Source organism: Apteryx mantelli, chromosome 8, assembly GCF_036417845.1.
Source record: "Apteryx mantelli isolate bAptMan1 chromosome 8, bAptMan1.hap1, whole genome shotgun sequence".
Lineage (NCBI taxonomy): Eukaryota > Metazoa > Chordata > Aves > Apterygiformes > Apterygidae > Apteryx > Apteryx mantelli.
In genome coordinates, this window is record NC_089985.1 from 15,220,058 (window position 1) to 15,243,574 (window position 23,517).

Below are 23,517 nucleotides of genomic sequence, written 5' to 3' on the forward strand. Positions count from 1 at the left end.
TTGAACAGTGTAACATCACTAATGAGAAGATCCCTTCAGCATAGCAAGGCAGGAGATATTTAAACCTTTAAGGCAGACCCTTTTTACGCCATTTGAGAAGGTAATTGATAAGGCTGACCATATTTTGAGCTTTACCTGTGGTTTTAGATTTCCATCTAAATCAAGGTGTTAATCTGCCTGTGTCTTTTATGCAGCCACAGGCTATTGCAGTTGAATCTGCATCCTCACTTTTGGGATGTTTAGGTGTGTTTTATTTTCCTTTGAAAGGACGGGACTCTCTAGGTGAAATCCTGGTATATTCAGGTTTGCTACTAGTAGTCTAGGATACAGCGTATCTCAGTTTAGGCTTTCTCATTAGGTACATGACTGTAAAGACTATATTATGAACTCTGTATTAGTTATGGCTCACTCAATAGCGTTTCGACAACCCCGATCATACCTCCTGGAATATACCTATGATTGCGATCTGCAGAGCTGCCTTCTGGAGCTACATTTATGTTTTTACTGAGCAGCATGCTATTGCTGAAACTACTTGGATCACTGCTCCGGGAAGGGGTGGTTCTTTGGTCTTTATTCACCCAAAACCTTTTTAAAGACTATCTTCAGCTAAGTGAGGTAAGGAGAGGCCTGCTTGAAGCCCCCACATGTGTGAATTTGCATATAGGTAGGTATTCAGAGATATATTGTCTGTTTGCATTTTCATTTAATACCTCTTTTGCCTTTCTCTTTTATTCTGTAAAGAATTATGGGATTTTTCTGGAGATTTTTTGGCTTGGGGGTTTAAGATATTGATAGAGTAAGAAAAATGTTGTTTCTAATCTTGTATAAAAGTGATTCTCAGAGGGTTTTTTGCTACTATTTGAACGTATCTTCGTATTCAGTACTTAATATTTCAAACAATTAAGGTATGTCCAATTATATAAAACTTCAAATTTACCTAAAGCAGTTGGCAAACTGATAAAAATTGATAAATAACTGTCTTTGAGAACACCTATTTATTTTTATTTTTTTTTCAAATGTACATTTTGAGTAGCTAGAGTTGTAAAACTTTTGCTTAGACTTAATGTAACATAATATTAACAACAAATGTTCTTATTTTGTCTTACATTATCATTGTATTTGGCACACTTAAGTTTTAGGAAGTTGAAGTATTTGATTGGTTTGCTGCATTAGGAGGCTTTTAGTATATTATTGAAATGAAAATATCTTGCTCTCTCAACTCTTTGAGGTTAAAAGCAGACACTTCCCCTACATAGAGGTATATGAGTATTACAGAGGTTTTTATGCATAAGCACAGATATGCTTTTCAAATTCAATTAAAAAAGGAAGTGTGAAGCAGTCTGGTGTGACTAGACAAAGTGATAGTGATGTGATTAAAATTTTAAGATTGCTAGTAGTTAACTCTTAGTCTAGGTACAGTAAATTTATAGTACTTCTAATTTGAATGATCCCTTAAATTCTATGTTTCCTTTATAGGCAATGAAAGTAATGAAGGCTAGTTTTCCTCTCTAATCACCTAAGACTCTCTTTTACCCCAGTAAAGCGGGTATCTCTCATATCTCCCTCTGCCCCGGAAGAAAGTGCAGTTGGTTAGTTGAGATGTGCTTTCTGGTGGCTCGGTGCTGCCGTATTGAGGATATGGAGCATGAGTACGGCCTCCCTGTCCCTCCTTGGGAGCACTAGTTTGAAAGTCTCATTTCTCTGGCCAGCAATTTTCACAAAATTTGTAGGATGTAACTTTCTTTGAAATTCCTTTGCCTTTGTCAAATTTCATTGAAACCGAAAAGCAGGTTCAAAGTATATTGTGGAAGAAGGAAGGAAATGTGATTAAAAGCTATTAACAAATTTCTTTCCTGCAAAGAAACTCTTGTTTTATGTTAGAGCAAGGAGGCTGGAGGGTGTCATGTAGTAGTATTAATCAGTCCTGCTTACTAATTATCTTTGGAGCAGTTGATGTAAATTGGACAAACAAATTGCTATGTTACTAAATTTTTAAAGAGAATACAGTTGTCATTAGCAAAGATAATCTCCCCGATTTGCTTATAAAGTAAAACACAATACTTCTGGATAGAGCGAGCTTTATAATGCCTTAAGGTAAATATTTTGTAGCTAATCATTTAGCTGCTTACAATATATAGTTGCCTCATACTGGTATAGAAATTGCGTTCTATTTTAACATGGTATCATGTCCTGTAATAAAACACTAATTTGATAGTAGGCTTCACATGTATAATTTTAAGTCTTGAAAATAATGTCACATACTTCATTCATGTAAACTTTGAAAAATATCTAGACATGAACAGCAAGGGAAATACAGATTAAAACAGTAAAATACATATTTGAATAGTGAATTGATCATCATACTGTTTTTGGAAAATAAAACCCAAACTGATTCTGGAGTGCCTGGACTGGCTTTACATCTGTTTTTAAATAGTAGTCTTATAGTTGGCTCAGATTTCACATGTAAAATTTAGTGTAGATCAACTTTCTTATTCATACCTGAAATCCTTTGGAAATTGTATTTACTTGTTCATTACAGCTGCCATTTGCACTAATGAAAGAATAGCCTAATCAAGCAGTTTGTTCACCTTTATTTGGATGTAATAAGTATTTAATAAGGGTAATTTTCATATGTACTTAGAGACAGAGTACTGTACAGCAAAAACATATATTCCATGTGTTCTCTATAGTCACCCCTCTGGCAGTTTTTAGCAAGACTCTGAATGTCCTTTTGTTTTGTTCTCTGGAAAACTGCCTACAGTCGACTTTGATATGAAATAGTGTGAATTCTAATTAGCTCAAATATGAATGTAATCATAAGATCTTTTTAAACAATGAGTACCTTAATAAACTATATGCAGGGAACATGTTTTATTGATGGAAATTTATAATATATGGAAAATATTTTTGAGTATTATAACTCTATTATATGGAATGGAGATGAGGATATAATAAAAAGTAGTAAATACTCAACATCCTCCAGGTTAAGATCAAGAATATATTAAATCTAAACATAGTGGCCACTAATATACTAATATTTTCAGTTATGAATAAGAATCATACCTTTAAGAAAATCATATAATTTTCTGACGCCTCTCATAAGTGGAATGAAAATGATTGATAAACCTGACATTTAATATTTGGCAAACTTCAAGGAGTTTCTGCCTTATGTTCAGTAAAGTAATGCTTCTTTAGTGAAGCCATATTTAAATTATATTAAAATGTATAGAGATATATTAGTACTTCATACATGTGGCATAATATATGAATGTTCACAGCTTTGAGTTTTGTTCTTTAAAAAAAAAAAAAAAAAAAAAAAGACTTGCTTTTGCTCAGCTAGGCTTGGCTGATTCACCCCCCACCACATTTCCCAGAAGGAAGCTAAATTAGTTCTGTCCATAAGAAGATTAAAAGCTGATGGGGTGGGCAGATGTTTTCTTTTCTCAAGGGTGAAGAAAGTAGAATCAGGTTCTCTGGCAAGTCTGAAGATGACGGGAGGAATGTTTTCCTTCCAGTTAAACAGAAAGATGCATTTGTGCCTCTTTGTAATGAGGTTTTGTCGGTGAGGAGGGAGGGTTCTTAATCGCTTTTAAACTTGTGCATTGTGACATTGCTTGGTGGAGGGAAAAAAAACATGTATTCTGTTTTTATTTATTCACAACTCATTACCTCTAACACTGATGCATAGTGAATTTGCTTTATTTCAGTGTAAATTTTAGGTATTACTGTGAATTTTATTTTATTTTTAACTGTTAATGTTTTTCACTGTAAGATGTTAAATTGTAGAATTTTTCTACATAATGAGGTGTATGCATATAAGATTCTAGGTTTGGTTACTTTCAGTTCTTCTGATGAATATTTTAATATTTTTCTTTTCTGTTGATAAAGCCCTGACTGAAGTCATACTTAGTCCTGATTGTCAAGCTGCTGTGAGAGAGACTCATGGTGCACCCCTGTGCTTTCCAGCAGTGTTCTCAGGCATTTTGTCTTGGGTATAAACTCTATTTCTTTACCTTTGTAGCTAGTAATCCCGCTGTTCTAGCCTCCAACCTGCAGCTGACCTCTGAGCTACTTAATAGTTTAAGTTTAGAAGTTCTCTACCCATTTCAGCATTGTATCTTACTGGCTTTCCTTCTTGTTAAGGGATTTTGTGACAAGCCAATAATAGACTTTTGGAAGTGCCTTTGCAATCATGCAAATGCTGATCAAAGAGTAAGAGCTGTATGTAGCTTCATGGGGGGAAAAAAATACCTCCTGTGTCCGCAACACCCTCAGTCTCTTCTTCCGGAAAGCCATTAAATCTCAGTCAGGGGCTTCAGGGACTCAAGATCTTCTGCTGAGTTCCCTAATACAGGACTTGTTTTTAAGTGTTACAATCTAAAGTTGTTTTTCATTTGTAAACTCTTCGGGTCTTTACAGGACGGAGCTGTTGCCACCTGAGTGGGATATAGTGGCTCGGAGTTACTAGAAAGTTAAGAGTCTTCAACAGTCATCTCTGTTCTCTTGGTGCACGTCCTTCATAGTTCTCCCATTCGCGAATAAACCTTTCTTCCTTAATACAAAAGATGATTCAATCTAATATGGCAATATACAATTATTCCTTAAGGCTATATCTAGATCAAAGCGCTTGAGCGAATTAAAGCAAATTACCAAAGTGTACAACATCAACATTCATAAGTTGTAATGCATTAAATTGCCATTGGCTGATGATGTCTTTAGGAATAAAATTACTTTGGTTAGCTGTAGTTTAATTTCCTTAGTTTACAGTGAGTGAAGGCCAATTTACTCCTGCAACAGAAAATTCATGTGGGAATTTAGTGCGTTTAAATTAATATGCTTTGACTTCTCACCTTTACTTGAATCCTTATAAACATTTAAAACCATGGGCAAGCCCATTAAATTTTGGATCAGCTTCCCAGAACTGTCATATGAATTTCCTGCTTCTCTAGTTCCTGAGGCCCTGTTTTTTAATGCTGTGTGTGCACACTACTAGTGCACATAGCACTAGAGATTTCCTCTGAATCAGATCCACTAACAGGATTTAACTCTTCATCCTCTTCAGGGAAGGTAGGAACGGCTGGGTTACGGAGACCTGCAGTGGTGTTCATTAACTAGTCTGTAAAGGCTGTACTTTTTCCAGCATGCACAGTTCAACATCTTCTGGATTTCATGGGAATTTTTATTTCAGTTGTAAATTCAGTAGTAAACTCAGTAGTAAATTTCCACAATGCAAATGTTTTTCTGTGCATATTTTTCAAAAAAAAGAAAAAAAAAAAGTTCCAGGAATCTCTTTCATTCTCTGGTTTGGTTTTGGTGGGGAGACCCAAGGACTACTAAACTTCCGGTTTAATGTGGTGTGTTCACTGGGATCTTTAAGGTGAGAATGGAATAGGAAATTAGATTGCTGTAGATATTTGATATAGTATCTGTTTATTTTAGGTCATGATTGTTTCTTTCACACTTTACTTCCATGATTATTTCACAATGAAACATCCATTTCCAGTACCTGTGTGGATAAGTTGAAGCCTGCCACTTAAAATTTGTCCCTTTTCATTTGTTTACATAAGCTGCTTAGGGCAGAATTTCTTCTCTTATGATTTCTCTGGTGCTTCTCCTGTCCAGGTATTCCCCTGCAAGTGTGGCTTTCCTTGGCATTTGAGTCTTCAAGCTAGATAACGCTTACCAAGGTGTCTCAATTTTAAAAGTTTAGAATAATGAAGAGTAATTGTAAAGTATTTCTGTTGGGTTTTGATGCTTTTTTTTTCATTTGATGTAGTTACCAGAAATTTGTTGCAGTGTGATGATCTCTATTCCCATACTTCATATATGGCCTGCTAAAATATCGGGTTAAAACATCCCTCTAACTGAATCCATTGAGCTGAATTTCTGTGTTCCATCCTTACATCTTCCACTAAGGGGGAAATCTTGGTAATATATCTGTGAATCACTGTGTAAATTTTAGCAGCTTTTTAGGGAGGCAGAGTAGGTACTAATGAATCCTAGTCAGTGTTTGTTTATTATGTATGTATTGGAATTTTTTTTAATCTGTCATTGGTACACTGGAAAACCGGTGAAACAAATGATTTGGTGTAGTCTAGCTAGTTATATCTGATGTCACTATTAAACAAAGAGTTAATCTGCAATATGGAACCAGTTCTCTCATGACAGCTGGAGGATTCTAGCTTATTAGTAAGCTTTGCAAATGCTGTTGTACAGAAAATTCAAACTGTAGCTTGGTATTCATTAGAAACAGTCAGGTTTGTGTTTTCTTGTTTGAATGGAGTCTTTACAAAGCTACATGTAGGGAATTAAGATGCCCACAGGTTTAAGACAAGACTACTTAGAAATTTCTCTTTGAGAGAGCATGGGAGAGAATGTTTTATTGTTAGATAAATATTTCTGTGCTCTCCTCTGGTGCGTGGGGTGGGGAGGGAGATTGTTACAGGATTTATTTGTAGAATGCTTAATTTCTTTTACTACATTTTATAGAAATCACTTATCTGTAATGGGTTACCACAGATCATCTTAATATTAAAAAAAAATCGGAGAAAACATTGAACTATGAAGAGATTGGGAAAGCAAAGAAAGGAAGCTTTCTTGATCATTACAAAAATAATTCCATTTCTGTTGACTTCCCAAAAGCCAGGGGCAAACAGCGGATGTGGATTCTTGCTTCTAGGTTGGCCACTGAAACTAATGAAACACTGAATTAGTTAGTAAGCCGTGGTGGGAGGCAGTCCTTTTTTCTATAGCAACACATCTCAAGCAACCATTTTTCATTTTAAATAACTGACAAAGCCAGTGTAAAATATGTTCAACACATATGTAAAGTTATTTTTGCTCAAGAGTCTTTGGGAGTCACAGAAGAAGTGGAAATTGCTATGCAGCACCTTGCATTTGCGCCTGGCTGTGTGGCGCGGAGGCCAGCGAGCCAGCGCTCTGGCGGGCTCCGGTCAGTCCTGCCTTTGGGCTCACGGACGCGGTCGAACGCTGCACAGTTTATCCGGACTGGAAACTGGAGCATGGTTGCACCCGCTGAACTGATGCAAGAGTACTTTGCCATATCCTAGCGAGTCTGTGCTGGCAGTACTGCTTTCTGGAGTCCCACTGTACACAGGTGGGGAGATTTTGGATGACCAGCATTTTGAGAAGTTTTCATCCTGGAAAACTTTAGCTATTGCTGGAAAAAATTGGAAAAATAGTTTCACTCTTTGGAAATTGAAAGCTTGGTTTTTTTTGTTTTTTTTTAAAGTTCTTAATGCTTATGCTGATATTTTTTTTTCCATGAACATTCTAAGATTCATCTGTTCTCAGAGTAAAATCAAGGTATTACCTTAGTATTTGAAGTCCAAATCTCTAAAAATTCCTAAGGAATAAGCAGTTCCTAAATAGTTACAATTCCTTTCAAGCATAGCGCTCTCTGCAAATACCAGCTTCCTAATGGTGTAAATGCATACAATTCCAAGAAGATATTTTGATAAGAAATGGGGGGAAAAAAACCAAAAACCTTTATTCCAAGTAAAATCTTTTTTTACAGTGGAAAAATTATAAATACAAGATCAGTAGTTTTTCTTATAGTTCTTACAGAACTGGAAAGTTTAAAGTATGACTATCTGACCAGTTTGTTGTAAGGCAAGTCTTATGCAACAAAAGTAGTCTTTCTCAAAAAGGCTTGATTTATGGAATATGTGCAGAAGACGGTAATTACAGAAAGTGTGTGTTCATCTGTGTGTAAAGTTTATTTTGATGAACAGGAGGAGGGATAGGGAAGGAATATGATTGTCTATTTTATTACTGTTCTTCCATTCTGCTCTGCTAATGTGAAATCTGGACAATAGATCGTTCTAGTTTTTTGGCTTCTACTAGTAGAAGTTGGGGAAATGGTTTAAGGGGACAAAAATTAAATATGGTAGAGGAACCCAGCTGGTGTTTTTTTTTTTTTTTTTTTTTTTTAAATGAATATGGCAGCACTTATTTTTTACTCCAGTTTTAAGCCTGAAAAGTACAGGGAGAAGGCTGCCATTCATTTATTAACAACAAAAGCTGGATACTTTAAGCTTTTTGCAGTATCTACTTCTCAATTGAATCTTGAGCAGAAAATCTTATTTTATCAGATTTAGAAAGGAGATTCGCCTGCTTTTTGAAAGGGGATAATTCACAACTGGGTAGTATGAAGTAGTAACTATGGCTTTTAAACTTGAAACAAGTAAATATTTAAAAAAGGCTTCACAATTATCTGTTATTCTTCTAACTTTCAGTTCTTTATCATTTTGAGAATTCAGGAAGTGGACTAGCTTTTTAAACAATTTTTGTTAATTTCTAAAATAGATAAAGCATATTTAATTTAGTGAAATAACAGAAGGCATCTGATGCATCTACTTTCAAAAATCACTTCGTATTCGAAAGACAATTTTCTCATGACATCAGTAAGGGGATTATTGAAAATAGTTTTCTGTTGAAGGTACATTTTTGTTTAGGAGCAGTGTGGATTTCTTTCCTGGTTTGTCTCAGTGTATTTGCAGCATAAGCTTTGTAATTTGCTTTTTGAGGAACAGATGTGCCAGTTGTCCCCCCAGGTATGTACGTGATACTTACTCTTATTTTAGAGTCTTAAGTAATGTTAAGAGCATATCTGAATTAAGATCTTGTTTCTTTAAATCGTTGGACATAAAAATGTTACGCATTTCTACATTAAAAAAACAATCAATAAAATACAATGCTTTAAATTATTCAAGGATGATACAATGGGAAATTGGTAATTCTCTTGATTCACAAGCTTGGATAATTGAGTTGAATTTTTATGTCTGCAAAAATCAATGCCTAGGTGGACTTTAGAGGAATGCCTATAAAAAGACTGGTATTTGCATTAAGTACTAAATTCATACATAAAATTTTAGACTGTCACAGATGGTGATTTCCAGTGTTTCTTTTTCGCTTTGTTATCTTGCATCAACCTATACATTATGGTACAAGAGGCATTAATTTTGATGTCTTTTTTTTTTTAATACAAAATTCACATTTATTTTGGAAGTAATGACAGCAGTATAGAAATCCTGAAAGAAACTTAGAATCTCTCTCTTATCCTCAAGGTGTTTCTTAGACCTCATCTTGTTTAAATGCAGTATATGTTAAATATTTAATAAAGGCAGTGAGCAAGATTTTTGTTTGTGTTTTCCGTGGTGATTTGTTTGGTATTTTATTAACGAGGAATTTCTTGCGGCAGTCAGTTTTTCTTGCTTTAAATCTCAAGCGTACTGAGACACGGGAACAGTTGGCCTTTCCACAAGAAAAGATGGGGGTTTTTTCTTTAAGAGTGGAGGGATTTAGTGGTTTCATGAAGGCATGGATGTAGTTCATTTGGAATTTAACTCAGAACTTTAAAAAGTGTTAACAGGGAAAGAAGTGGAGATACTTAACTTCTAGAGGACCTTTTTATGTTGAAAAGATTAATCTTTTCCATCCTTGCAAACATAGCTACTTCCTCTAGCCTGATGTTTGTCATCTGGGGAGTTTTAAACCTTTAAGGATTTTACACTGTTCTCAGGTGTTTCATCTTTTTCAGTTGAATTAATTGCAAGACAGTATCAAAGCTGGTATGCTTAAAATGTTAGGATGGCAAATGTGTGTTTGACAGGCCTCTCTTTCTAGTGAGGTAGCTATAAAAGAAAGAAAGGAGACTTCTCCATCGTGCCCAGACTGAGTATCTGTGAGATCAGATAAGTGGTTCATCGAATATTCATATTAAACAGTTAAAATGTCAGTTAAAATTAGGTAATGTTAAATGGGCTAAAAGGAAAGGGATGCACTTGTTATGATACACTTGTCTTTGGATGCATACTTTTATATCCTTCAATATACTTTGGCCCACAGTGAGGTAAAACAGCTTGCAGTGTTTTCTTATTTTAAGAAGTCTATATTGGTTATAGACAGATCAAGACTGTAGAAAAACAGCACCTTCCTCTTGCTTCTCCTTTCTCCAGCAAATGATACCTGGGAGATGGTGTCAGCAATCCCGCGCGCTCCTTCGCGGCCGCTCCTGGGAGGAGGGAGCCCTTTGAGGAAACCCTGTCAGATTTTAGCAGTCGTGACTTCTTCACCTTGGGCGCCAACTGCGCACAACTTAAGCATTCAGAAGGAAACCTCTGAGACTGCGCAAAGCTTTCAGCCAGGAGCATCCCTTATGCTGGAGGGACTTCTTTCTGAGAGCAGTAATTCAAGGTTGCTGTCTCGGTCAGAACAGGTTTTTGACCACAAGCACAGTCTTGAGGAAAACAAAGGGAATGGCTAATGCGCTGTGGTTTGAGCTGTACAGCAGTTAGCCTGTGAAGGAAAATACATCATTACTACCATCCAGTTAGTGGTATCATGAAAACTGTCAGATTTAAATGCTTAAGAGAGCTCTTGTAACTGTTGCCATGGTAATACCAGGAAGGCAACATGGTAGTTTTCATCTATATCCACGTTCGGCTAAATTCTTTTGCAGTCCTTTAACTGTGAAAGGAAGGTACTGTGTTGTACCGGGTTTTAGTTTTCTCTCGAGTTAACCGGTAACAAATGAAAGCTATAGCTAACACTTTATTTGAAAGTGAAGTTTAAATTCTACATGCAACTAACTGATCTAGTTTCCTTTGGTTTTGATTTGACTCTGCATTGACATTCCTATATGTAAAACATTATCTGTGGAGTTACTGACCTGCCGTTTATGGCTTCATGTTATTTCTTGTAATTACTTCTATTCAGGCCATAGTAAAAAGCATGCCCTGCAATCCCAAACTCGCAATTTTATTGCAGAGCCTACCTCAGGCATCTCTTTCTCCAGAAGGGGAGAAGTATAAATGTTTCTCCCTAGAAATTCAGATAACGACTTCTATTTTGGCCTCACTTTCAATGCTTTCCTTTAGAACTGAGCTTGCCCTGTATATTTTAACCCGCATGGTGTTAATCAGCTGCCTCGTTTTTGATTTCTAGCAGCTTCGCTTTTCCATTTTCTGACATTCAAGAGCTTTTTTTTCCACTGCCCTGGTACAAGTTGCTGTTCTCTCTAGCCCTCCCCCAGCCTGGCACCCGGGCAAGCCTTTGCCGCCTTTCTTGCCTTGGGTACAAAGCAGAGAGACGTCCTCTCCTTGCTGACCTACATTTCCCCCGTGCGGTGCCGCACTGCGGCGGTGCGGTCGCCCCGCACTGCCGGGCCAGGCCGCCGGGTATCGCCGAGCAGGGCTCGGGGGGAGGCTGCCCTCAACACACTGCAGCCACGGTCTGAATATACACGGCGCTGCTGCATGGCTAAAGCATGATCTGCAATCTTAAATTAGCTCAGTCATCGAGGGTGAGGCATACCACCCAAACTGCACGCTCTTTTGGGAGAACCGAACCTGAAATTAAAAGGGAAGAAAGCTCTCTTAAAATGGTGATAGCTACAGTTACCATGCTGTAAGGAAGTGATTGTCCAGTACTTGCTTATTTGACACTATGAGCACTAGAAATGAGTTTTAAAATGGAAAAATATCTAAACAACTATTGATGCTTTTGCAAATTCAGTTACGAGCCCATTCTTGCTCTTAGCACAAACATAAGGAGTAGTAACTTTTATATTAGCATCTTCACTCTTTCCTTCCTTTTGTCTCCTCCTAGAAAGTCTTCACACATTGCTCTAAGTATTCACTTGAGAGCTAAGAGTTTATTGCACTGTTGGATTCTGTAGTTGGTTTAGATTGAAGAATGATTTGGGGTTGTGTTGATTTAATGTATCAAGAAAATTCATGGGGTGGGTGGGAGGAACCCTCCAAGGTAATGGCTTTTAGCCCCCCCCCCCCCCCCCCCCCGGCTCCACCCAAATGCCTGGACTGGTAAGGATTTCAAGACAGCTAATATAAGCCTTAGCATGAGTATTTATTCTGACTATGTTTTGTAAATACAGCCTTACAGGTTGCTATTTTATACTTATTGCATTGCAAATGAAAAAGAAAAGCAAACTTTAAATTAGTATTCTAATCAGCACAGCCTGAAAGCCAGTCTGTCTTATCTCTTCTAGATAACTACCATCCTATAATTTTGAACTTACTGTAGGAGAGAAAAATAGTTCTTAACCTCTATGTAAAGATCTTACTGGACACTGAGTTTCACCTCAGAAATCACTGAGGCTTGGAAGTGCATTTACCCCTATTTTTCAGACTAGAACAGGTCATGAACTTTCCCCAAGAAAAACAGGACATGGCTGTGGGAGATAGGACCAGTCGTCTTACTCCAAAACTTGTAACCGTAAGTTTTCCTTACTCAAGTCAACTGAGGTGTGAATTGCAAGTAACCCGACTTACTAGTTTACCTGGAGATGCAAACTGTTGTTGCTAAATAATCGCTTTTTCATGGGACTTTGTATTGGTCATCTAGCTTTAGTGTGTAAATCTTTTAGTTGAAAGTTATATTTATTGGGAAAAATTACAAAATTTCAATCTCTTCATCTTGTTACCATGTTTAATTTTTCTGGGATTTTTCTTTGCCATAATGATGGTAATGATGATGCATTTCTCCTGTAATAAGTTCAGTCATATTATAACTTTCTGTATTTGTTTTCAATCTAAAGCAAATGTACAAAGAAGTAAAACATTTTAAGTTAATATTACACAAAACTCTATACCTCAATCAGTAAAATGGTTATATCTGAATTTCTTACTGCATTGCACACATTAGACTTTTAGACACAAACTTTCATCCTGTTGCTACTGAAAATGATTATTTTGCCTCGGTCAATGCATAAAGGAATTGAGAATACTTGTCAAAGATTTTAATAATTATTGCACTATTTTTAACATGAACTATTTTTATGCTCTACTAGAGTAAACAGTTTAAACACAAGCTAGAAAACAGTAAATACATTGAAAGAATGGAAGGTAGATCTTTCATTCTCTAAATTGCATATTTCATCATACGCGCTCTCCCTCCTGCCTCTGAAAGTTTTGTAATGAACTGTGTGAGAAGACAGTGCTTGGATACAAAAAATCTCAGTAGCCTTTGGCTCTCTTGATAATGCTTCAAATGCTTCAAATGAGTGGTTTCAAATTACACTCAAGTATTAATACAGATCTTGAAAAACTATGGTGGGCCCTTAACACAGCATTAAAAATGGCTTTTTATATTACTTCTTGCACTCTTCACTAGTATTTTAACTAGCAAGAAGTTTGATGTACGAAATTTACATGTAACATAATTCTGCCAAACTTACACAGATTGGCATCAGACACTAGCTCCAAAGTGGAGTACCCTAGAGGTTGTTTGGCTGCCAAACTTTATAATTCAAGTGCCAAACTATTTAAGGTTTAGTTATTAACCTCTGGGTCTATAACCAGTAACAGCATTTTGAACTAGCCAAAGTTGAGAAAATCCAAGTAGAGTGCATTACATTGCAGCTTGAAGGTGCCGAAGGCCTGGAACAGTGCTCACATCCTCTCCAAGAGGACGAGCTGGATTCTTGGTCACCTTTACTGGCGGGAAGGCAACTGCTGTGTTTGTGCATCTCACAGAACCAAGTTCTGTCTAATAATGGTAATAGTAGCTGGCTTTTAACACTCTTTCCAGTTGTCTGAAAATTGCACTGTTGTTTTAAGCTTGCATATTGTCAGCTTAAACCAGGTAGCTTTCATCTGGGATATCAATTGTGGCCCGTGTTAACTCGAAGGAAAAGGTCAGATCTGAGTGTGAAGAAAGTTAGAAATGGATGTTGAAAGGACACTCCAAAGTCTTCTACTGTAGCTTGTGTCTGTGTTGCACGAATGCCAGTAGTCATCACCAAAACTAAATGAATGCACTTTCAATCTAGTTTGACAATGTCCCTCTCTTCTGCAGAGAGTTGTTATTTTTGCACATTTACTTTTCCCAGAAATAGACATTTAGCTATTTGAGGTATATGGAAGTGCGCAAACATCATTATTATACCTCAAATACAGCAGGTGACAAAACTGAGTGGTGCAGGATCACCAGAAAATGACAGTGAGCAAATTCCCATATCCATCTTCAATAAGAGCTCCTAGTATCTTTTAAGAGGTCTAGTCTGGTGTGATACAGTCTGCTCATATGTATAAGTTTCTGGGTACAAACAACCTCAGGGCTGCTAAGAGTGCTCAGTATAATGATCTGCCTTTGCATTACAAAGAAAAGATAAACTACAAAAATGCTGTGGTCTCTATATTGTGCATAGTATGAAAACTAGATTGTAAGAGTTGGGAGGCAAACTAGCAAAGTCAGGCAATGTTGAAGCTAGCCATTTATTTCCTCTTGAGCAGCCTTCCCATAAAAAGTGAAGTCTGAAGGACCATAAATATAATCAGTTTTATTAAATAATAAAAGTACATCAAATATTTGTATTTTACCCAATTAAAAAGTCCCAGTCAAACAGAAAACTAATCACAGTTCCATGATTTGCTGCTAAATCAGAGGTGGGCATTGCTAATGCGGCACTGTGAAAAACACTAATAACCTGAATCTGATGCAATTGTGTAATAACTTTGTTGGAAAATAAGCTTTAAAAGTTCTATTTGTTAGAAAACTTGAAATCTGTAAACAGATTTAACCTACTTCTCACATCTTTGTTTCCAGTGGTACATGTTGTGGTTTTAACTTTTAAAACTGCTCCAGTTTTATTTTCAACCATATTGCTATCTGGAAATGTCAATCTTCTTATCATCAGGTCCTCCCCCATCCATAAAGTAAGGTGCTTAGCTAAATCTTCCATGTTAGGCCCATTTTCACTTGATTGATCTTTTTTTTTTGGGGGGGGGGGAAGGGGGAGAAAGGGCAAAATAACAGATTCAGTCTTTTTTCCCCCCTCTTTCTGTGAAATGGGATATTTCTGAGATGCTGTCAAAAGACTTGAAGTTCCATTTTGCATTTCTGATCTGCCTTTGAGCTACCTTAAAGAAATTAATTCAGGAAGTTAATTTAATAGCAGATTCAATGGATTTGCATGCAGATGCCAGGATGAATGTGTTACCTGGAACCAGAATTCAGGAACTAGCCCTATGACTTCTAGAGAATTAACTAATCTTTAGCCCTCTCTTTGAAGGGAATCTTGTTGAACTCCAGTTGCATTTTAAAGGTGATGTACAAAGTGGTAGCTTTCTGAAATTTGATTTCATTTAACCCTCTTTCCTAACCAAAATAAGCAGCTTTCCTAAAACTGGCCCCACTGTAAAAGGGAACATTTCTTAGTATTTTAGAGTTCAGTGGTAGTGTCTTACTAAATTGTAAATGTGACATTACCGAAAGTATTGTACATTGAAGAAGTGTACAATAATTTTAATGTGCTATTTGAACATAAAACTGATCTGCCCTTTGTGCATTTCCTTAATTTGTCATTTTTCATTTTTCTTGTAGCAGTGCTAGATAAGAAACCATTAGACTGAAAAGAACTAGAACAATGAATGCATTGTTTTAAAATAAAGTTTTAGTGTGGAAAATATGCTCAATTATATTTTATTGGCACATATATCAGCAATTGTACCACCAAAGTGTGCATGCTTATTATTGCACATTAACACAAAAATCCTTGTATACCATCATCTTTTTTCCTCAAATTTGCTGGGAAAACTGTTTGGTTAGAGGTTCATAATTAGTATTTTCAAGAACTATACTTTTAAAATTAAAAAAATAATTTTCAGACTCCATTATGTGATGGGGATCAACTGAAGGGTGTCCCATTAAGCTCATCCATTTTCAATGTACATGCGTTCAGCGATATTTACAGATTGCACGTGGAATACTTTTTATAGAGTGAGTATCGTCCTCCTTCTAGTGCAGTTTACGATGGCGGTACCTGCCTGCTTTTTCTTTTGCTGCGTTGGCACAGGCGTTGTGCTTATTTTGTTGTAAGTGGTTCCAGTATTTGATCAGTTCGCTGGGTTGGAACTGATGGGAGGTAATTAGGTGGCTGTATTTACAGCTGGAGTAAGAAACTCGCCAGTGATTGAAGACAAACTCGTTGGGCGGAGGCATAGGGTCAATTCGCAGCTTTGCAAGGCAGATCCCCACGTATACATCCTCTAAATGTAAACGTCTGATGCTTAAGGAGACCTTAAAGATCTTTTCTGCTAAATCTCCCGAAAAAACATAACCGGTTCCAGAGCAGAATACAGGATAACGTTCACTTGGATACAAATCAGGTGGCATATACCACTTACTATCCTTGTTCCTGTTAGGTGCATAACCTCTCATTAAATAACCTGTAAAATACTTGTGCCTTGGAGGAAGTTCTGGTTTCAGAAGCTTGTGTATTAAATATTCAGTATTGACAAACATATCACTGTCAGTTTTCATAACATAGGGAACACTTGGACAGTAAGATGCAACCCAGTTCATTCCCATCAGAGTTTTAATAGTTAAATTGTAGTAAGTGTCTAAATATTCTTGTTGAATGATGTCATGGTATTGTCTGCTTTCCTCCAGTATGGCACGCTGGAGGTATCCATTTACCTTAACGCTTAACCCCAGCAAAAAAATACGAACGATGTGGATACCGGGTGTCAGGCTTTCGTTACCCCAGGTTTGGCGAATCGCTTGCCGGGCTTCTGCTTGGCCTGGTTCTGCGGCTATGAGCAGGATTAGAAAAGGGGTCTTCTCCTGGCATTTCTCAGGCTCATTGATGATGTATTTAAAATGATACAAAGTTGGATGCCCGGTACCTTTCTCATTGTAAATACTTCCATTGGCGCTGAGCGTGTTTTCTAAACCGGTTACTCCTTGCGGTGCCAGGTCTGTGTTGTTGGCGTTGGTGATGGTCTGAGGCCTGAGGGTCTGCGGTACTGTGTCCTTCCACGCACTCCGCAGGGAGCTGAGGTTCGTCTCGCTTCTCATGGATCGAAAGCCTCGTATGGTGTAAGCCATGGGGTTTTCTTTGAAGCCCGCCCTGCCTGGCAGCCAGTCGTGGTGGTTGAAAAACAGAAACATAGTGAAAAGAAAGACGAGAGAGACCAGACCAATCAGATGGGTGCGGAATAGAGACCTTTTGGTATTCCAGGTCATCTTTGCAAAGCAGCAATGTCGTCTCCTCCACTGAAGCATGTTGTAAGAATCCAGTGGTGGGATAAGAGATAAGGCTCAAGCAAAAGGCTTCTCCTCTCCTTCTGAACCCGCTGCTATTCTTTGGTATTCATTTTCTGTTGTTCGTGTTGAGTAGTTCTCTGCAAATGGCTCACTCTGCAAAGGTTTAGAAAGAAAAAAAAGGGAAGAAATCAATTAAAAAATCCTTGATTTTCCATTCTCGCACTATAAGAGGTCACAATGAGAAACTAGATATAAATGTAAAATTCAATACAATTTTTTTAAAACTAGCCATAGACATCCTAAAAGCCAAACTTATTTTATGATTAAAATCTACTTGATTTGTTTGCTTTTAAAAAAGTGCATTGATTTCCTTGGTAATTTTGACTAATATCCTGGACACCAAAGGAAACAAAATCTGAATTTGATCATGCTAGCAGAAAAACTGTGAAGTAGATTCAAATAGCTTCATGTGTGCTGACTGAGAGATCCTCGTACAGTGTTTGAGAAGAACTGAATGGAAAGGCCTTGATACCAGATGGAAGGTTTATTGGCATTAATTAAAACTGATTTGACATGCACAGGGTAGTACGGCTCACAGTTTAAAAACCCCTTCTGTGAAACGACCGTGTATCGGGAGCGGGACAGACGGCGCAAGGTTGCTGCTCACGGAGCTGTTCATCACAGTGCGCTGCTTGGCGCGTTTCCAGCGGCCCCCTCGGTGCCCCGAAAGTCGAGGAGAAGCTGCACCCATCAGAATTAATTGTCAGGGTCCAGTAACCTCACTGCACCATCCTCACATGGGGGCGTAGGATAACGTTTTCAGTCGCCTCTCTGTCACCTTTCGCCTTCCAGTCCACAATGATGGAGAACATTCTGGTTTTGTACCAGGCTCATATGCGGTTAATTTTAATTAAAACTGTTGATTTTTAGTAGCCAGAGATCTTAGGTAAATGTACATACTAACAGGAAGTAAAATTGCACAGCACTAAGTCATTTTTTAGCAAACTATTTGATAAGCGTGATTTTTTTGTTCTCTCCAGTTTTAAATGCAACTACTATACTTCTGTTATACAGAAATGTGAAGTTTTGTTACTAGCAGCTGTAACTGCAAGAAGAAGTGCCAAACTAGTCTGTGCTTCATTTTCTCTTAAATTTTTTTCATATTCAAGAGCACAGGCAATATGGCAGCTTCATGATGCTGCATATTAAAAGCTGATCACATCATCTCGTAAATGAACCTTTCACTGCACAGTAGCAATTCGTTTGTGATTTTCAATTTGCTCTAATTTATTTGTGGGCCCTAGGGTTTTGTATAGGAAAAAGGATGACAATCTAGCAGGAATCCCATAGAAAATGCTATTTTTACTGTAAATGTGTGATTTATTAATTACTTTACTATCTTCTAAAACCAATATTTGGATTAAATTCTGCCTTATAAAAACTAAGTGACATGTTGTATGGGAAATTACAGGATTCTACACTGTAAAAGCATAATTTAAAAAGAGATGGCAATTGAAACATTATTAAATTGTGTGTGTGTGACTTTAATATTTGATCAGCCTAGTTCATGTAGGGGGAGAAATAGATTTCAGAAAGGCTGAAGACAGACTTGTATCAAATCTTTATTTAAAATACTGTATGTCAGCCTACATATAAACAGAATAATAAATGTGTGTGTGGAAGACGCCTCATTCAAAATATTTGGAAGCCAGAAGGGTAGTAGTATTGCACTCAGCTGAAGCTGTGGTTTGTCTGACCAACCTCCACTAGGAGGAGCAAGTAAGCGGGGATTTTAGCTGTGGTTTCTAACAATGTAAATGTAGCTAAAAAGACCACGCTGCTGCATAATTCTCCCTCTGAAATAGCAAAATATTTGCCTGCTGATATATTAAGCTCTTCTCTGCCATTGTGCTGCATTGCACAATGGTCACGTATGTTGTTCTTAAGATTACTGAAAGTATTTCTGATTTTTTAACTGTTTTGGGACTGATGCCGTTTACCTGAGGTTGAGCTGTCTTTCAAAAAATGCTTTCCAGTCTACGGATGTTAAACCTGAATGTCTAAAGTACATGGTCAGAGACTTAACCAGAAATGGCGCACTATTCCGTTTGTGCTCCTTTAATTCTGAGATTATACAGTGTAAAAGGAAATAAGCTCTGAACTTTGAGGGTTTCTGTTGCCACCTGCGCCTGCTTTTGTGTGCTTAGAAAAGAAAAGCCTCAGAAGGCTGCCCTCAAAATGAATCATTTTTAGTTTCTCTGCAGTGTGCAGTGAATTTTAAATGAGTACTCAGTTATCTGAGAAGAATATTTCTATGTAAGCAAACATAAATGTCACTTCAAAGGGTATCCTAGATCTCAGGGAAATCAATTGATTGATAGCAGTGGGAATATTTGGTTAATTATCCTTCCACTGCGTGTGGATGCAGTTTTGGAAGAAGGTAAAAACCAGAATTTCATGAGGAGCTGAATGCAGGGCAGCGGCTGTAATTCGGATCAACTTTGTCGTCACACTGAATTATTCCACTTCAGAAACTTCAGTCATTAGATCTGAAGACTTCAGCAAATGTGCACTGCACTACTAATTCTTATTTAATTTTTAATTTAAATAGCACTTTGTTGTTCATATAGGAACATATAGAAATAGCTGAAAATGAGACTCCTAAGTTACATAAATATTTGTGCAAAGTGGAAGTGGTTTTCAGGTGTTGTCTTTCCTTGATGCACTGAGAAAGTGTCCCTGAAATTGGGATTGCAATGCCTGAAACCTTTCTGTAGGCTACATACCCACTTTGTGCACTTTAAATTTCTTATGATTCTAGTCCTGACCCTCACCCTAAAACTTATTTTGAAGAGTCATTTCTCTCTCTTTTTTTTTTAATTATTATTTTTCAAGGTGCGGGTTTTCTAGAAAATCTTCAATTTCAATTTGCCCTTTAAAAAGGTGGGGGTCAGGAGGTAGGACCCACATCTATTTCTTAGCTTCATAAAAGTATTGACTGAAAAATAAAACCAGTAACTTGGTATCTCTTATTTTCTTTGTAATTCGGGTTCAAAACATTTCAAAATATGTAGTGGGTATTAAACATTTGAAATACAACAGTATCAGTGGCTCCTTTGAAAAAAAAATTACATGCAAGGATGCATTGTTAAAAATAGTGTAAGCAACCGTGAGTATACGTTAAGAATAGTATCATGAAAAATGTTATTTTTTTCTCATTTGAGTTAGGGTTACAGTGTTACTGCATTTGCTCAAATATTTACATTTTCTTTTCACACAAAGCTTATGAACAGGCATCAACCATTGGTCGTAGGTAAAACTAAGTGTACCAAAAGGATTTTATGCAATCCCCTTGTCCTCTGAAAGTATGTTGCTGCATGTAGCCCTGCATTTTGAATGTATGATTTAATAGCTATAGTCACTGATGTGTTATGAACTGCCAAATATACAGGCTGTGAATGCCTCTTGAATTTTTGTTTGTGTTCTGTGCTCTACTCGTGTTTCGGTTCTTGTACTTTCAGTTGTGCTCTGTAATTACAGCTTTGCAAATTGAAGCAGTCGACTCCCAATTTACACATCCTGGTTTTTCATATTTTGATTAGCTGTGTGGGCAAACTGTTTAATTAGAGGGAAAAGTTCAAAAGGCAGCCTGGGCTGGTGTGCTGGTAAACAGCAGCAGGAGTGGCGTATGAGGCCTCACATAATGTGCCGGAGTTCGCTTAGAGACTGCCTTAACTCTTTGCACAAAACAGACGGTGCTCAAGACGAGGTCTGATGCTCAGGTTTTAGCCTGTCGGATATGAAAGTCGCCGTGCTGGCTAGTCGGTTCTCCAGGAGTGCTTCCTGAGGTTAGAGGGTTTGGTTTTAAAAGTTCTGAAAAGTGACTTTACCTTTTAAATGTTTTTAAAGTGACCTAAAAACAGCGACAGTCGCATCTCGTTGCATCTTTAGATATGTGAGCTCTTTCCACAGTTGCAGTTGTTTTACTGCTAGTTAGTATTGAGCAAAGAAAGCATGTTTATATTGACAACTAAATGATTTATTAGCGCTATTGATAGATTCCGCAGATAAGCACTTCTGTGGTGTATTAAATTCCTATAGTCTTAGGTCTTAAATTTCATTGCTGATAGTAACCTGTCTTATTTGCTTGCCATTATTGATGAAGTATTTAAATTTAAAGAATAAACAGAAATGAATGGCAATTAGATGGAACATGCGTTTTGCAATCCAAACTAAACAGTCAATGTTTTCCCATTAAACAGAGAAATTGTGACGATAGCACGATGTAATTTATATGCTCACCATCTTGAGTGTACAGTGCAGGAAGGGTTCCTGCTGGGATGTCCGTGGAGCCTGATGTTACTTGTAAAATGTGGTGCCTAGTTGTACTGCTGATAGTTTAAATCACCTTCAGTCTTCTGCAGGCTCCCAATTTATCTGTGGCTGATGATAGTCTGACATTTTGCTTGTGTTTTGTGGGGGGAACAGATGTAAAAAGATTTGAAGGTACTTTTTAGCTAAATGTAATTTGACTGCATGGTGTTTTGATGGTTCAGTGCTCTCAGTGTGTGTCACATCATGGCCATTTTACCAGGGCTTTAAGATTACTTCAGATAAGGATTAATTCTGACCTAGTTTGAGAGGATTTCTGACTGATTTATTTTCTGAACTGGAGGTTTTTGAGTTTTTTTAATTTCTCAGTTAAATGCAATCATGACAGTAGCTACATTATCCCTTTAATCTGCCTTCTCTACCCACCCCAAGCTTCAGCAGACTGTGAGCAACATATTTAACAAGTGGAGGGAAGGGGCACTGCCATGGCGTGGCCAAGGGAAAGGCTGGGAGAATTTGTTCCCAGCGTTCATGGACATGCTGGACATTCCCTGGGCTCTGCAACCCGGGAATGATCATTATCTGCAATGGCTGAAAAGGTAACAGACAACTGAATGAATATCACACACAAGGATTTGACATACCTTCCTTGGTCAGGCCATTTATGGTGCGAGGATTATACCCACTGAAAATAGTTTTGGCACGCCATCACTTCAGCAAAAAAGATGCTATCGAACATGCGCATATCCCCCACTAGTCTGCTTCCTGCGATTGCTTTTCACAGTATCCAATCTGTCCATCTGTCTGCTCGTTGCCGCGTTACCTTCCTTGCTCATAAGTGTTGTCCTTGTCTTGAGGCTTTTTGTTCGGCGTTCAAACAAAAGGACAGTAGTTGTTGTCGCTGCTCTGATCGGGGCCGTCTGCTGTTCGCAGCCGATGCATTGGAGCTTTTACATCTGGCGTTTGCCGTGCCGGACAATGCAGTGCTCTGTTCTCTTCTCCCCAGTATCCATATTCCGAGCGGCAGCGGTAGCAGGGAGCGCTCGCACGCAGGGCTTCACTTGCATTCAGCAATCGGATTTGCCTCTGTTCCTTCCTTCATTGTTGCTAGGCAGTAACTGAAACGGTTTGGAGCTGTTTTACCCAAGGATTTTGGTCTATAAAATCCATCCCGTAGTTCTTCAGCTGCTGCACAGGCAGGCAGCAGTTTAAATGTGGGCTTTGACAGATGCTGTCTTCTGACAGAGCAGAATTTAACGTCACTGCTTGGCTGAATCCCACGTGATTGTTTGCATTCATTTTGACTAAATCCGAAGGCAGCCAAAAAGCTTTACAGGCTCTTGCTCCGATTTGATAAATGATACGTATTCAGTATAAGCACAATGATAGGTGAAGAGTATGAAAATTGCATGATTATTAAATGAATGATTGAGGGCTTTTTCAAATTGTTTTCACTTTTCCTTGACACTGTAACTTATGATTCTCTAGAGAATTTTTAATGCTAGATGGTCTCTTTCCGTATTCCCAAAGCTGTTCTGCAGTGCAAAGGAATTACAAGCATTTAAATGCCATAGCTTGATTTAACCCATTTGGCTCTCTTTGAGCACAAATCCTTTGTGCCTTCATAACAAAGAAAAAAATAAAAATGTATTTCTTTGCTCATACCTCCTTTACACATACTTACCCTGTAAAAGCTGCTTTTTGCAATCTTTAGTCAATTAAGCTGGACCACGCTCATGCATAAGCACAGGCTGTTAAGCTGCCTTTTTGCTTTTAATGGCTTTCTTCCTTGATAAAGGTCGAAGTCTGGTATTGCAGAATTGGGGGCACTTGGTTTCAATTATTGATGCATCTAAAATGTCTTTCTTCTGCAACAGACATACCTATGTTATAGAATTTGTCTTTCTGGTACTAATGAAACTTGTGTCCTTTTCATTTCTGCCCTTTCCTGACTGACCCTTCTGTGGTGAAGCATCTTATTATATGTAATGCAAGTTATAAGTGAAATCTGCCAAGAGATGGTTCAGAAAATAGATAGCAGCATATATATCCAAGAATTGGTTATTCACTGCATTTGTCCATCCTATTTTGAAAACCGTTCACTGACTTTAGCCCTTTAGATTGTTTTTAGCCAAAGGATAAAGAAAAAATAAA

At 37.6% G+C, this 23,517-nt stretch overlaps 2 protein-coding genes across 2 annotated transcripts in view; one reads left to right on the forward strand and one right to left on the reverse strand.

Moving 5' to 3' along the window:
- CDC73 (cell division cycle 73) overlaps positions 1 to 23,517 on the forward strand; it is a 108,717-nt gene that overhangs the window by 44,096 nt on the left and 41,104 nt on the right. The window lies entirely within an intron of this gene.
- Positions 15,162 to 22,270, reverse strand: B3GALT2 (beta-1,3-galactosyltransferase 2). The gene is made up of 2 exons (XM_013961261.2): positions 22,008 to 22,270; positions 15,162 to 17,184 (listed from the first exon to the last, which is right to left on the reverse strand). Exon 2 carries the CDS (start codon positions 17,047 to 17,049, stop codon positions 15,781 to 15,783), a length of 1,269 nt encoding a protein of 422 aa, XP_013816715.1. The 5' UTR covers positions 17,050 to 17,184; positions 22,008 to 22,270; the 3' UTR covers positions 15,162 to 15,780.

Bases quoted from the DNA above. Each gene is read 5' to 3' on its own strand.
- B3GALT2 (XM_013961261.2), bottom strand. From the start codon at position 17,049: ATGCTTCAGTGGAGGAGACGACATTGCTGCTTTGCAAAGATGACCTGG.